The following is a 15,565-nucleotide window of genomic DNA, read 5'->3' on the forward strand; positions in this document are numbered from 1 at the left end:
TTACAGCACCAGGGGTCGCTAGATACTACACAGAAAGCATGAAGTCGGCAGTCAGTAGTTCCTTTTCTCCTTTCCGAGACGGCCTTCTTTTTCAGCCTCTCCTCATCTCCCGTTTACCTTTTCGGTGCACTTCCTGATCAGGGCCACCAGTTCTGTCACCACCAGGTCCACGCATTTCAGACAGGGGTCTTTCAGCTTAATGATCTGCTTTTTCACTATGGCTTCGAAGGCCAGGTCGGGAGTAAACAGGCCCGTCCTGCGGTGACGCATGACGGGAAAAATGAATGAGGGATGAGGAGGCGGGGCCATGTGGTGGCAAAGAAAAGAAAGGGAAAAAAGCCCATGTTTTAGAAAGGAAAGTTTGCGCTCGAGCTTTAGTTTTCTCATTGGAAAGCGGTTCAAACCCTGCAGCTTTTTTGTTAGGAACAGACAAAGGAAATTGAACATTCGGGACTGGTTCTCGGCCAAACAGCATTTCGAAACACCGCTGCGGTGAACCGCAGTGCAGCTCGTACTTTCGTTTTCAAGAAGCAATCAAATACAGCATTTTAAGGCAGATGTACGATTTTTCAGGGATGCACGGTCATTTTTTGCTTCATAGTTTGAAAAAAAATGCAAAGATTTCAACTGTGTAAATGTTTCACTTCAAAACACACGATAAATCAAATTCAGAAAAATGAATTAAAAATCCGCCTAAAAGCATGTCTGCTTCAATCAACGTGGCTTCTTGAAAAATCTTCGTTTTGCGCCAAAACTCCCCTTTAAAAATAAACTGACTCGTAAACTTATTATCAATATGGTAGTTAGCCTCTCCCCTCTCCATTCACACCTTTCTCCGCCCATAGCGGGCATTTTTATCACAGTCCAGAGCCCGCATTAGCCTATATGGCCCTCTATATCGTCAAATATCTTTAGCCCAATTGTAATCCAATTCAAATGATCATTTCTTCCTCATGCCATGAGGCTCTTTAACTCCACCTGGGGGAGTAAAAGCCCACATGAAACCCCATCCCTACATTTGCATATTACCCTATTTTTATGACAGTGAGTATTTTCTGTAGCACTATTTAAATACTCTATAGCAAAACGTTATATTGGGTATTTTTTGTATTCTATATCTTTTATTTTATTTATTTTTCAACACATGGATACTGCTGGAAGTGGGAATTTCCCAAAGGGGATGAATAAAGTATAAAGTATCTATTTATCTTGTTTAGCCAAAATAATTTCCAACATAAATGTGTACAATTTTCCGATGTGTTTTTAAATCAGAGCCGAAATTAGACGTGCGCAACGCAATTTGTCATTCATTTGTACGCAATATTATTACGCACAACTGCGCACAATCAAGTGTGGACAATCATTGATTTGACTTCTGTAAAGAGAAGTCAAACATTAACAATTCTTTCACAATGTCTAAAGAGAATGGCCAAAGCAAAATACAAATTTGTAAAGGTTTTAGTGTCGTAAAGTGGTTGTCTTCAAATGGCCTCTTATGAAAACGCCTAAAGATAATTTAGAAAAATGTGTAAAATACAAAAGAAACTAAGGAATACTTATGACATTTCTTTTTAACATGATGACGAGCCTGGAAGTTCCAAGAACATTGTTCTTAAATGTTGAAGCAAATATGCAGATTATTCTTCATTAAAAAAATAATCTAGAAAATTGTTAGGTGAAAAATGCAGACGTTTCAAAAATATAAAATTGATGCAATAATTCAAAAGCAAATTGAAAGCAATAAAACCCAAATTTCTAATATATGTCTCCTAATAGATAGATAGATAGATACTTTATTTATCCCTGTAGGTAAATTCCTACTTCAAGCAGTTTCCTTGTGTTGATTATTAACAGATTAACAGGATGGCCTTGGGGTGCTGTGTTGTAGTTTAGCAACAGCGGAGTGGATGACGTCACACGCTAGGCCAAAGGTTCGACGTCCCTGCAGCAGATAGAAATCTTTATGCCCAGGGTTACACCACCTCCTGTTCACGTAGATAGCGAGTCCGCCTCCTCTCCGCTTCCCGCGGGCTTTTGTCTCTCTGTCTGCCCTAACAGCGCTGAACCTGGGTAGCTCCACCTTAGCGTTGGTCTTATTTGGTAGAGTTCATTTCCCATGATTACGGACAGTATCGAAGGCTTAGCCTTAGCCTTAGCTCTGGCACTGCATCCACGATAGGGCCCCCTCATCACGCCGGCACGAGAATTCTTCAGGGCAAGGAGTTGATTCCTCGAATAAACGCATTTTTGTGTGTTAAAACCCATAACCATAAGATCGAAAGTCATCCAAAGTGTCGTTGTCAAACGGGATGAAAAACACCGAAGATAGAAGCAGACGCTTAAAACAATAAATCGCGAAATAACACGGCACTGCTGGAAAGGCTGCCGCTTGCGGCGGCGCCTATGATGTATATGCAAACAAAGTTCAAAAACATGTTGCGTTCAAATATCTTAAAATGAAACTCCCAAAACTCTGCACTGCGGTTGACCACCGGACGGTAGAGACCGGGCACCGATACCTTGTTAGTGCACTGCCTGACCGTGTTGATGAGTTCCTGGATGACCATGTCGATGCATTTCAGACAGGGTTCTTTCAGCTTAATGATCTGCTTTTTCACTATAGCTTCGAAAGCCATGTCTGGGGTGAACAGGCCAGTCCTGAACGACACACACATGGGATAGACATGGAGCGGGAAGACGAAGAGGTGGGCGGAGAACTTAAACACAAAACAAGAAGACAGTAGACCCCCCCTGAGTTATGGTGGCCCTAACGTACGATGTTTTCATGTTAGAATGTGGAATGCATCTTTTACGACAGGATGGAATGCTAGTTTGTTACAAATGTTTGCTTTCTTCCTATTTCGAATTCTTCGTTCGGTTTGGAAATTTCAGAATTTCGGTTCGTTTGGCAATTTGCATACTTGGCAGCCAATCAGAAGCCTGCATCGACTACCTTCGTGCTTTCGGACTCTCCCGAGCGTTATAAGGTCCAGGGTTGGGTAGGGTTACTTTAACTGGATTACTTTCAATTACTTTTGGATTACTCCAATATCAAATATGCTAATAAAAGAGAAAATAAACTAAATAAGGATAAAATGATGACTCACAACACGTGGTAAGCTTTCTCTCCTGGCTTTGATCTTTTTGATCTCTGGCAAAACGGACATCAAATGCCACAGAAACAAAATGAAAATAAATCCAAACAGCTTGCCAACATCATTTTTGCCGTTCCATGTGTTCCGTTACTCCCCAAGCCTGCACAAAATGGAGTCATTTCATTCCTATTTCGTTTATTTTGTCTTTTATTAACATATTTGGTATTGGAGTAATCCAAAAGTCATTGAAAGTAATCCAGTTAAAGTAACCCTACCCAACTGTGATATGGTCGCACATTTGCATATCATTTTCCAAAGTAAGACGCACAGAGAACACAAGAAAAACGGAGAAGTGGTTCGGAATCAAGCCAAAACCTCAGCCCGGGAAGAAATATTCAAAAGAAGCGAACAACATGTATGACGCCCCGAAACGTAAACGTACATTAAAAACATTGTGGAAAGAGGAGCTCACGTGGCTTGTAGCAGACCAGGCAACGCAAACATTGCATGAATGAAGAGGAGTCAATACAGGTACATACGAATGGCAGAGGGAAAACAGCGATATCATATATATGCGATGAATATTATTAGTAGATTTATAATGAATTTTGAAGTGTTGTTCTGTTATCAATCGTTAATACTTTGCAACAACGGTTTTTTTTCGCAATGAGTCGTCTTATTGTGTTTCAAGTTGTGAAAAATGGGGTAGGCAACTTAATGGCTGGGTAGGCAACTTTTCAGAGTTGTCTGCCCCCTAGTGGCCGCTAACTTTTTGGCACGAGTTTCAGACACTGATCCTATGCTGTATGAAAAGTTTACATTGCGATCCCTAACTCAGAACAAATAGGTGTTATATCCTGGGGGTCTACTGTACTAAAACAGAGCTGAGTGAAGGAAGAAGAATTGGACAAATGCTTGTTACAGGACAAAACAAGGGAGAATGCTCAAACAACATGTTGACATGATTTCCAAAAGCTGTCCCAACTTGCCTGACTCCATGAATGTTTTTGATGGCGTAACTGATCTCTTTCCTCAGCTCCTTCTCATCAAATTCCATCTAGGACAGAAGAAAGCAAGGACTTCAATATTTCAGCAAAGGAAAAAAAGGGGAGAAAGGCTCTCAGGCAATGTTCCCTCTAAGTGTATGCGCAATGGCGCACTACCCAGAGCTTTTCTGCGCACGAGAAAATCTAGCCAGCTCACAAAAATCAGGGCTCGAACTTGCTAATTAAGAAGCGGATTAAGTCTAAGTTACAGTGCATGAAGGTAAAAATACACGGGTTCCCCTGACGTTGTGTTCTAAATGCGGTATTTCGAAGTCAAGGTCGAAGTAGAACGAAGTTAAGTCAGTAATTTTTTGAGAATCGGCTTCTTCGGCTCGGCTCACTAAAGAGAACCGGCTCTTTCGGGTCCCAAACGGCTCTTCAGGTTGTTTTTGCTTCTTTAATCCCTACACAACCAAATATTATGTAAAATTGTGCGCAAAATGACTTAAAGGAAGGCGGGAAAATAGAACAAAAAAGAAAAAAATACCAAAATGAAAATGTAGTGAAAAGCTGAGAAAAAAACGAAACAAAAAAGAACCCTGACGTCGTGTCCTAAATGCGGTATTTTGAAGTCGAGTCGAAGTAGAACGAAGCTGAGTAAAGTTAGTAGAGTTTGTCGAGAACTGGCTTCTTCGGCTCGGCTCACTAAAAGGAACCGGCTCTTTCGGGTCCTAAACGGCTCTTCAGGTTGTTTTTGCTTCTTTCATCCCAACATGACCAAATATTATGTAAAATTATGCACAAAATGAATTAAAAGAGGGGGGGAATAGAACAAAAAAGAAAAAAATACCAAAATGAAAAAGTAGTGAAAAGCTGAGAAAAAATGAAACAAAAGGAGAAAAAAGAGCAGGACAAATTCAGAAAAAAAGCCAGAACAAAAGAAAGAAGAAAATAAAGGGAAAAAAGGTAATAGAGGACCAAAAAGCAAGAAAAAAGTAACAGCTAGGAAAAAAATAAACACAATGATATATATATCTTTTTCAATTTAAAAAAAGGAGAAAAAAACAGGGAAAAATAGGAAAAAGTTTGTGTTGCATTCAAATAATTTCCAATTATATCAAGTGAATCTTTTTGCCAACATTGTCCTTCCACTAAAAAATGTAATTAAATACAGTTCTGTATCGTGCAACCGACTCAATAAGCCCCCCAAAATGTTAGTATTATGCGACAATAGAGGAAAAAAAATGGAAATCTTGTAAAAGAATTTTAAAAACAAATGACATTTGTAGGCCCTGCAACCTTTGCAATTGTACAGTAGTCAATACATTCAAAAGTGAAAAATAATTTTGCTTTGCCGGAAACTCAGCAAAATGTCAAGTTTTGGACATGTTTGATAATGACTTATTTGCCACACTTGGGATTGCTGTTGCTCACTGTTGTTTCAAGCGTTGCTCACCGACTCTGTGTGAGCGCTCAGACCCGTGCAAAATGACAGGGAACATTGCTCTCAGGTGTCATTTGCTGAGATCGGGTTGCGAGGGAACGGTAAAACGATAGTCACCTTCACCAGCTCGAAAGGAAAACGCTCGTGGAAAATGCGGTTGATCTTCGCTCCACCGGATAAATTGGAAGTGTCCACTTGGTCCCCCGAACCTTCGATGCACTTCTCAAAGTCCACCCCGAACTGCTGCACCATCCTGCATGCAGAACAGCGGCCATCTTTATTTCAGTCACCGTTTTTGACGTCACGCGTGCGTGCACCGACTGAAGCAAAGCCTTGGTTTTGCGTGTAGGGTCATCGGGGCGGAAGTTTTTGTATTCTTCCACTTCTTTCTCCAGAGAGAGGAGTTGGCTTTGCAGCTTGCTGCGTAAGCCTGGCAGGGTGTCGCGGATGTGGTTGGTGAGTTGCTGCAGAAAAAAGGAAAAAAAAAACAAAAAAAAACTCGTTTAGTGTGAGCACACTTGCAGAAAGTTGCTCAGAAAAATACAGCAAAAAATGCATCGTGTATCCGAAAATCCAAGATGCACAGAAATGAAAATTTGGGAAACTGAAAATGTGAAACGCTTTGTGGAAAAAACAATGCCCGAAAATAACAAATGTAAAATAAAAAAATGATTTTGCACTCGCTTGCTAAAACAATGAAAGCGTGTCTGGCATATTACTACTTAGTACTTCTTTTATTAAATCATTATCAAGCATTACCTTGTGGATATTGCTCATCTTTTCTAATATTCTTTACATTTCTTCATTATATTATTCTATCTGAAAGGTTTTTTAGATAGATGGAGATAAATAGATGTCTAGATAGATAGAGATAAATGTCTAGATAGATAGAGAAAGATAGATGTCTGGATAGATAGAAATAGATAAATGTCTAGATAGATAGATGGATATAGATAGATGTCTAGATAGATGCCTAGATAGATAGAGATAGATGTCTAGATAGATAGATGGATATAGATAGATGTCTAGATAGATGCCTAGATAGATAGAGATAGATGTCTAGATAGATAGAAATAGATAGATGTCTAGATAGATATAGATGGATGTCTACATAGATGTCCAGAGATAGATAGATGTCTAGACAGATAGATAGATGTCTAGATGGATAGATAGAGATAGATAGATGTCTAGATAGATAGAGATAATGTCTATATAGATGAAGATAGAGATAGATAGATGTCTAGATAGATAGAAATAGATGTCTAGATAGATAGAAATAGATAGATGTCTAGATAGATAGAAATAGATAGATGTCTAGATAGATAGAAATAGATAAATGTCTATATAGATGAAGATAGATAGATAGATGTCTAGATAGATAGATGGATAGAGATAGATGTCTAGATAGATAGAAATAGATGTCTAGATAGATAGAAATAGATAGATGTCTAGATAGATAGAAATAGATAGATGTCTAGATATTTAGATAGAAATAGATAGATGTTTAGATATAGATAAATGTCTAGATAGATAGATGTCTAGATGGATAGAGATAGATGTCTAGATAGATAGAAATAGATAGATGTCTAGATAGATAGATGTCTAGATAGATAGATAGATGTCTAGATATTTAGATAGAAATAGATAGATGTTTAGATATAGATAAATGTCTAGATAGATAGATGTCTAGATAGATAGAGATAGATAGATGTCTAGATAGATAGATAAATGTCTAGATAGATAAAGATAGAGATAGATGTCTAGATAGATAGATATAGGTAGATGTCTAGATAGAGCTAGATAGATAGATGTCTAGATCAAGATAGAGACGCGACAAAAAACAGAGAAGATAGGCTCAGACAATAAAAACAATAAATCACAAAAAGAGCAAAATAACACGGAGCTGCTGGAAAGGCTGCCCCTCGCCTTTGTTACAAATTTCAAGCTGTGTGAGGCTCTCCTCTTACATCAAACATGATGTGGTCACAACATACCTTTTTCTGCGCCATTTTTAAACTACTCGCTTCAGTTGTAGAATTTCAAGTCAATCGGTCACTTACAACTTGTTTTGCGAGGGAATAATATGCCAAGATTTTGAATTTTTAGAGATTGGTGAATCCCGATAGGCTTTAGTTCTCTTATACCTAGCCATTCCTTTGCACATCTGTTCTCCTCTGCACTATCGTACTCCAGTGTTATTGTTATTGTATAGTGACTTGTTTACCTGACTGCCCATTTTGTACATCTGGTTTTAGCTGCTCCTCTTGCACTCTTTGCACTACTGTATAATACTATACATAGCTAGAATTATTTAGCATATTATTAGTACTTCAATACTCTAACTCAGTACAACATTTATTTATATCTGTACATTTAAGGAAACTGTGCGGGTCAGATGTATCGACATTTCGTTCTGTATACACGTGTACAAGAATGACAATAAAGTAGATCTGAATCTTTAACCCACAGGTGTCAAAGAGGCGGCCCGCGGGCCAGGTCAGGCCCGCTAAGGGATTGAATCCGGCCCGCGAGACGACACTCAGAGAAGCGCAAGAGAAAAACAAGCTGCAGGTTGAAATAGGTCAACGTGATGTTGCCAAAGCCAGGTGCCTCAAACAAAGACACTGTACTTGTATCTCTCTCTCTCTCTCTCTCTCTCTCTCTCACTTTCAATCAATGTGTCTCTCTCTCTCTCACTTTCAATCACTGTCTCTCTCTCTCTCTCTCTCTCTCTTTCAATCAACCTCTCTCTCTCTCTCTTTCAATCAACCTCTCTCTCTCTCTCTCTCTTTCAATCAACCTCTCTCTCTCTCTCTTTAAATCAACCTCTCTCTCTCTCTCTCTCTTTCAATCAACCTCTCTCTCTCTCTCTCTCTCTCTCTTTCAATCAACCTCTCTCTCTCTCTCTTTCAATCAACCTCTCTCTCTCTCTCTTTCAATCAACCTCTCTCTCTCTCTTTCAATCAACCTCTCTCTCTCTCTCTTTCAATCTCTCTCTCTCTCTCACCCCTTTTCTCCCAGTGTCTCTGTCTTTTTCACTCTCCCAGTGTCTCTGTCTTTTTCACTCTCTGTGTCTCTCTCCTTTTCCCTCCTTCTGTCTCTTATTTTTTGCTCTCTCTTTTTCTTTCTCTTTAATCGACTAGTCCGGCCCCCGACAGAATGTTTGTTCTATCGCGTGGCCCCCAAGTTCAAATGAGTTTGACACCCCTGCTTTAACCGGACCTGATTGAGGGTCTTTTGCAGATGCGGCGTGCCCATGCGCTCTGCAAAATGTCTGTAAGCAGGATGGGACAAGAAAAACTTGCGCTCGGCAGCCAAAGCAGCGCGGATGTCTTTCTTCCCGTCGATGTCCTTTTGACTGCGGTTCACCACTCCGATGTAACCTAGAAACGGGAGGGACAAAACGGTCCAGGAGGAAGAATAACACACCAAATCATTGAGATTAAAATATGTTGGTCTCACCTCGGCGGAGAGGAAGAAGTTTATTTTCCAGAATATCCCGAGCGTCCGTGCCCTCGTCCATCAAGTCCAGCTTGGTAATCACTCCGATCGTCCGCAGACCTGAAGGTGTTGCGAGCCCGATATTTTTAAATATGATTTTGACACAGACGTCATTGTTGTTATCGATATATTGAGTAGTTACTTCTTTCGATCCATGCGGGCAAAGTAAGCAAATGAGGATGAGAATTCGAATCAGAATGAATATAGATGATTTTGTATAGCTATCTATCTATCTATATATCTACTGTGGTCATAATCTTCTGTTCAACAGCAGGGCCCGATCGCTTTCACTGGTTTACCCCTGCCGCATCATACGGGTGCCCTGCCCATCCCTTAGAACGCGTCCAAACATCCCACTATCCTTTTACAACACCTCCCCACTCATTCCTATTACCAACAAGAGCTCTAGCTTCCTCTAGATTTAGACCTCTGTCCTGCAGTGCACTCATAACACCTCCATCCATGTCAATGGCGGCCTTCCTCTTGGTCTCCTTCCGTTGACTTCTGCTCTGTAGATCCTCTTCAACATTCGCTCCTCATCCATCCTCATGTTGGGAATCAATATCAAAATGTACCGTTTACCAAATTGTTCGAATTGGTTATCTGACTCCATTAACCAAACACAACCTACATTCAACGAACAATTTATGCGCCCTCGTTTCTTAACGGAAAAGATGAACAGGAAAGCCGACATTTCCAAACGGGGGCAGATTTAATTTTATTAACAATTTAACTCCATCGAAAATGGCCGAATCAGTGTCGTTGGCGTCTGTGGGAAGCCTTTTTCTCAAGTCCTTTAGCTCTCTCCTATTGGCCATCTTCTCCCCGCATAATGGCGTGCCGACTCCTCCCATCGGCGTGCCAAGGAAGCCCCCTGGTCTTCACCATCTCGGAGAAGAGCGTCCCGATGTCTGGGGTACTCAAAACAACACCGAGCTTTTCTCAAAACAACGCCTGCCATCCTAAGTCAGAGTCCTGTTATCAACAGAACTAGACAAAATATTCTGCATTTGGAACAGCCTGACCTGTCATTGGACTAAAGCATACTTAGTGAAAATTTTCAATGCATTATGAGTCAATCGTATAAAATCCTTTATAGTGAAGGATTTTTTATTTTATTTAATTCACTATAAGGGATTTAATATAATACAAATTAAATTTTGCTGAATGCAGTGGGGATTTTTCACAGGGATTCAGGGCTTGGGGTCAGGGTGGCCTGGACAAGAATTATGTTTACAAAAAAATGAAAACGAGGACAAGGTGTGACGCAGGAGAAACGAGGTTTCTGATAAGCTTTCTTGTTTTGAGCCCTCTAGACATGGCAGCGTCTTCTAGCGAGGAGGAGGTGATGTTGGCACCTGGCCCGCCCCAGGGGATGAGTCAGCACGCCCACAGGAAAAGTCAGCACACCCAGGGGAGGAGTCAGCCGGCCCAAGGGGGAGGGGCCGATGCCCCGACGTGTCAAAAAATCGGAACACGGAAGAGACAACACAGACAGACGGGAGGAAGGCTCGACGAAAACTAATTAGACTAATTCGACAATAATTCAGTAAAATTCGATGGAATACACTTAATAATGAATTAAGAAAATAAATCTGCCCCTGTGTGGAAAAGCCTGTCTCTTGTCAATATGTTTCCCAAAAATTAAGAAAAGAGCATGCAGTGTTAGGGGAGAATAAAGTTTGTGTTTGTTTAATGGAGTCAGGTAACTAATTCGAACAATTTGGTAAACGCTAAATTTATAATATAGTTTTTTTCCCCTAACAATTGTCAAATGTATAAAATCCTTTATAGTCAAATGTATAAAATCCTTCAATCTCCATGTGTCCAAACCAACCGAGTACTCTCTTATCCACACGCTTGCTCAGTTCCACTACTACTCCGGTTCTGTCTCTCACAATTTCATTTCTCAATCCATCCAATCTTGTCACTCCTAACATAACGTTTTGTATAGCACCTTCAGAATTTCAAACACCGATATGCAGCACAAGCTGCTATATGAAAATACTGCACTATTTTCTCCTCACCGAACATCCCAAAACGTCAAAAGAACTTAAAGAAATGCTGGAGCGTGAAACAACTAAAGAACTGAAACATAAAAGTGAAAGAATACATCCAGTGTCATACAAATAATCAATCTAGATAAAGATGATCAATTAAAAGCCATATTAGAAAAGGCCGTCTTGAGCTTCCTCTGATGAATATTAAGAGTCCCGATAGACCTGATGACATTGGCACACGTGATGCCGAGTTTTGGCTGCAGGCTTGCAAAATTCTTTGAGTGGAGTCAGGAGAGCAGGGAATTACAATCATTTAAACAAGAGAGATAGAATTATATATAAGTGCCTCTCTGTTTGCCTGAAAGAGAGTTGGGTGGACTTTTGGTGTATCCTTCAAATGATCTCAAGTTATAATATTTGATATTTGGAATAACACATGGTAACATTAACACAAAATCGGTTTTCCTCTTAAAATGTGGTGGGTGCGGCTTATAATCACGTGCGCTCTATAGTCCGGAATTTACGGTAAATCGATTCATTAATGGCATTACAAGTAAAAGAGGAAAATAAATCGTTTTAACATCAAGACAAGTCAAAAATCCTGTCCTACCCTGTGGATCCACCTCCTTGGCGATTTTCAGGGCGTCAGAATTAGCCAAGTCAGTGTTAGCCGGCGTGACGGCCAATATCAGGCAGCTCTCCTTGGTGATGAACTGGAGCAGCATGTCTCGGATCTGGTGTTCAATGTCTACGGGCTGGTCCCCGACGGCCACTTTGGTCATTCCCGGCAGGTCGATCAAAGTCAGGTTTAACACTAACAAGTGTCGAAATAGAAAAGCAACGTCAAGCAAAAGCTAACAGTGTCTTCTCGTTCGTTTTCCTGACCATTGGGTGAGTAGACTCGAAGGTTGATCGGGATAGGCGAGATGCCCTTGTTGGATCCGGTGAGCCGGTCGGTTTCTGCTTCGATCTCCTGACGGACTTCATCAAAGTCCACAAACTTACGGCCCTTGCAGTGCAGGAACTCTGCATACTCTGTAGAGAATGTGAAAAAAAATGAATGACAATGTGATGCTGAAGAAAACAGGCTAAGAAGCAGTAACAGATCGGCGCTCAATCAAATTACAATTATGCGCGCTTGTTTTGAGAGAGAAAATGACCAGGTACCGGCATTTCCACACGGGAGCATGTTGTTTATTATTCCTAACAGGAGACGGCCCCCATCCAAGTTGCCCAGGATCATTTATACATTTCAACAAACAAAGCAAAGACATCCTGCTATTCCCCTATTGGCTATGTGTCATCTGCAGCAAACTTTAGCTTTCTCTTATTGGTTATCTTCTCCCCGCATGATGGCGTGTCGGCTCCTCCCATGGGCGTGCCAAGGTAGTTGTTATGTGCTCAACAATCTCACACAACCACGCCTTGATGTCTGGTCTCCCACAACAGCGCCTGGTCATTCTGTGTCAGCACACCCACGCATCCTGCTATCAGAAGTGTAACAGACAAAACAACTGCCATTTATGCATTCCACACAGCCTGCCCTGCCCTTTTATTGTACATTGAACTAAAGCATAGTCAGTGAATATCTTTATTGCATTAAACTGAATATATTTAACTTGTAGTCAATCGTATAAAATCCTTTATAGTCAAATGTATAAAATCCTTTAATACGAGGTGCGATCCAAGACAAAAAAAAAAAAAAAGCACGGACAATCCTCGTCTCTTTTGTTAAACACCACAGTTGATTTTTATAACCAGTTCCAGCGTTACAGTTTTGTAGCCAGTGAAATTAAAAGAATAAGCAAAATCAAGAGGAAAAAAAAAGAATTAACAATTTCGCATTTTATATGTCACAACAAACACAACATTAAGTATAGATGTGAGAAACAGGAAGTATGTTCCTTATTACTTTTTATTGTATTTGCTATTAAACTGTTTTTTTTTGCCAACAGAGTCTGGTATGAATATCCCATAAATCCTCAAAATGGCTGCAATAAAATAAAATAAAATCACAACACCAGCAGTGGATGGTTGGTACCGCGGACTATGGACGGATGGATTGATAACATTATTTTATTTTGAGGATATTTTATAAAAAAAATGTTTCGATACATAAAGGTTTGGCTTTGTTCAGTAAATATTCAACCTGGTCATCATTTGATCATCACTGTACTTTTAGCTTTAAAACCCTTGCCCAACCTTATGTTTGGACAATAGCGTCATGGATTGTAGACTATCATGGGAGTATCAATCCTGGTTGAAACAACATTGCGTACACTTTGAGTAGATTCTTTATCCTATATAACGGCATAGGATGCTACCGGTATTTGTTTACAGGAAACACACTACGTTTTTAGGGGTCATAATAGACAATAAATAAAGCTGGAAAACACACATCAGACACATAAAAACTAAGGTATGTAAAAGCATTTCAATAATTAATAAAGCCAAATTCATTTTGAACTATAATGCATTGTATTTATTATATTGTTCTCTAGTTTTGCCATACTTAACATCTCATCTCATCTCATCAGCTACACCGCTTATCCTCAGTAGGGTCGCGGGGGTGCTGGAGCCCATCCCAGCAATCATCGGGCAGTGGGCAGGGGACACCCTGAACTGGTTGCCAGCCAATCGCAGGGCACACGGGGACAGACAACTCACTCGCTCATTCATACCTAGGGACAATTTGGACCGGCCAATTCACCTGAAATGCATGTTTTTGGAATGTGGGAGGAAACCCACGCAAGCACGGGGAGAACATACAAACTCCGCACAGGAAGTCTGGAGCTGGATTTGAACCCACGCGGGAGGTTCCCAAGACATGAACTGTGCCGCACATGCGCTATCCACTGCGCCGCCGTGCTGCCATACTTAACATATTGTGCAGAAGTCTGGGGCAATCATTCCAAAAGTTGACTCCAGCCCCTTTTCATCCTCCAAAAACGTGCAATTAGAACCATACACAGGGTTGGATATCGAGATCATACTCACATTTTTTTCCTGCAGTCCAAATGATTAAAATTAGATGATTTAGTCAAATTCTTCACGGCACAACTGCTATTTAAAGTCAACAAAAACATAGTGCCACAAAACATCCAAAATGTATTTATTCGGAAAGAGGGAAATTATAACTTGAGGGGCTGTCGTCAATTCAGAATCCCAAAGGTGAGAACCACCAGGAAAAGGATGTGTGTGTCTGTGTGCAGAGTCAAACTTCCGAACAATTTACAAGACCAGATCAAACAATGTCCAACTATTCACGTCTTCAAATTTAAATACAAAAAAAACATTCCTGGCGGAATACAGAAATGAAGAAAATTGGGTATGAGTGATACAAGAGATTGGGAATAGTGCGTCTAGAACTATGGTTAACTTTGTTGTTATTGTTGCTATTGTTATATCATAACTGTTATTATCAATATTATTACAATTGTTGTTATATGATTGGTGTATTTAATAGGGAAGATGAAGGGGTAGGGAATAGAAGCATTAGCTTCTTACAACCCCTTTCCAAACATATTATGTAACATTATTATGTTGTTGAGTTATTGTTTTTTTTCCGTTTTTATTTTAATGTTCGAATAAAGTTTTCATTCATTCACTAATAATTTTGTAAAAAAAAGCATAAGTGTTTCTGCAAATGCTGTATTTCTGTCACTTGCCTGCTTTGTTGTTAACCAGTTGGAGGATGAGAGGACGACGGGTGACGATACCGGACCCTCTGGGTAAGAAATCTCTGCAGGCGACAGGACAAAAAAAAGTCATTATTAACAGTCACAAGAAGTATTTCATAATTCTATACGTTATTTCAGTTTGGTTCTTTCGCAATCTGTAGGAAGCACTCGAGGAAGGAGGATGGGATTGTTGTGTAACTTCCTGAACGCTTGGTCAGCACCGGGTAATGGACGCGAGCGATTGTAAACTACTTCATAATATGATTTTTCTTGATTGGAGCTGAGGTAGCTCATTTGTGAAATATAGAAATTTTATTCTACCGAGATGAGCTAAAAATCGTAGAAAACGGCAGCCAGACACAGAATAGCTAGTTTTTATGGGTAAACAAATTTGAATCATATGTTAAATCTCGGGTAGCACGGTGGTGCAGTGGTTAGCGCGTGTGCGGCACAGTTCTGAGGTCATGAGATCAAACCTCCCGTGTGGAGTTTGCATGTTCTCCACGTGCTTGTGTAAACTCAGGAGAAACAAGCCTGGAATTTCCTGTCTAAAAAAATGTGTCCTCATTATGTCGATAAGCTCCGACCTCATTATTCTACAACATGGGTTTCCTCCGGGCACTCCGGGTTTCCTCCCACATTCCAAAAACATGCGTTTCAGGTTAATTGGCCGGTCCAAATTGTCCCTAGGTGGGAATGAGCGAGCGAATTGTCTTTCCCTGTGTGCGACTGGCTAGCAACCGGTTCAGGGTGTCCCCTGACCACTGCCCGAGGCTCCAGCACTCCCGCGGCCCTACTGAGGATAAACGGTGCAGATAATGGATGGATGAATGTTAAATCTCTGTTAAATTTTAAAATG

At 40.4% G+C, this 15,565-nt stretch overlaps 1 protein-coding gene across 3 annotated transcripts in view; it reads right to left on the reverse strand.

Annotated features, from left to right (window-relative positions):
• The window catches only part of LOC148360475 (dynamin-2-like), a 56,179-nt gene that overhangs the window by 31,792 nt on the left and 8,822 nt on the right, over positions 1–15,565 (reverse strand). For all 3 annotated transcript variants that reach the window (XM_088341315.1, XM_088341314.1, XM_088341313.1), the window contains exons 2-10: positions 14,695–14,768; positions 11,912–12,061; positions 11,637–11,840; positions 8,988–9,086; positions 8,748–8,908; positions 5,847–5,989; positions 5,643–5,778; positions 4,085–4,152; positions 2,520–2,658 (exon numbers count right to left, since the gene is read on the reverse strand). In XM_088341315.1, the coding sequence (XP_088197441.1) occupies positions 2,520–2,658; positions 4,085–4,152; positions 5,643–5,778; positions 5,847–5,989; positions 8,748–8,908; positions 8,988–9,086; positions 11,637–11,840; positions 11,912–12,061; positions 14,695–14,768 (1,174 nt within the window). The remainder of the gene's footprint in view (positions 1–2,519; positions 2,659–4,084; positions 4,153–5,642; positions 5,779–5,846; positions 5,990–8,747; positions 8,909–8,987; positions 9,087–11,636; positions 11,841–11,911; positions 12,062–14,694; positions 14,769–15,565) is intronic.

The sequence above is a fragment of the Urocampus carinirostris genome, chromosome 8, assembly GCF_059441175.1.
Source record: "Urocampus carinirostris isolate Australia breed hairy pipefish chromosome 8, RoL_Ucar_1.0, whole genome shotgun sequence".
NCBI lineage: Eukaryota > Metazoa > Chordata > Actinopteri > Syngnathiformes > Syngnathidae > Urocampus > Urocampus carinirostris.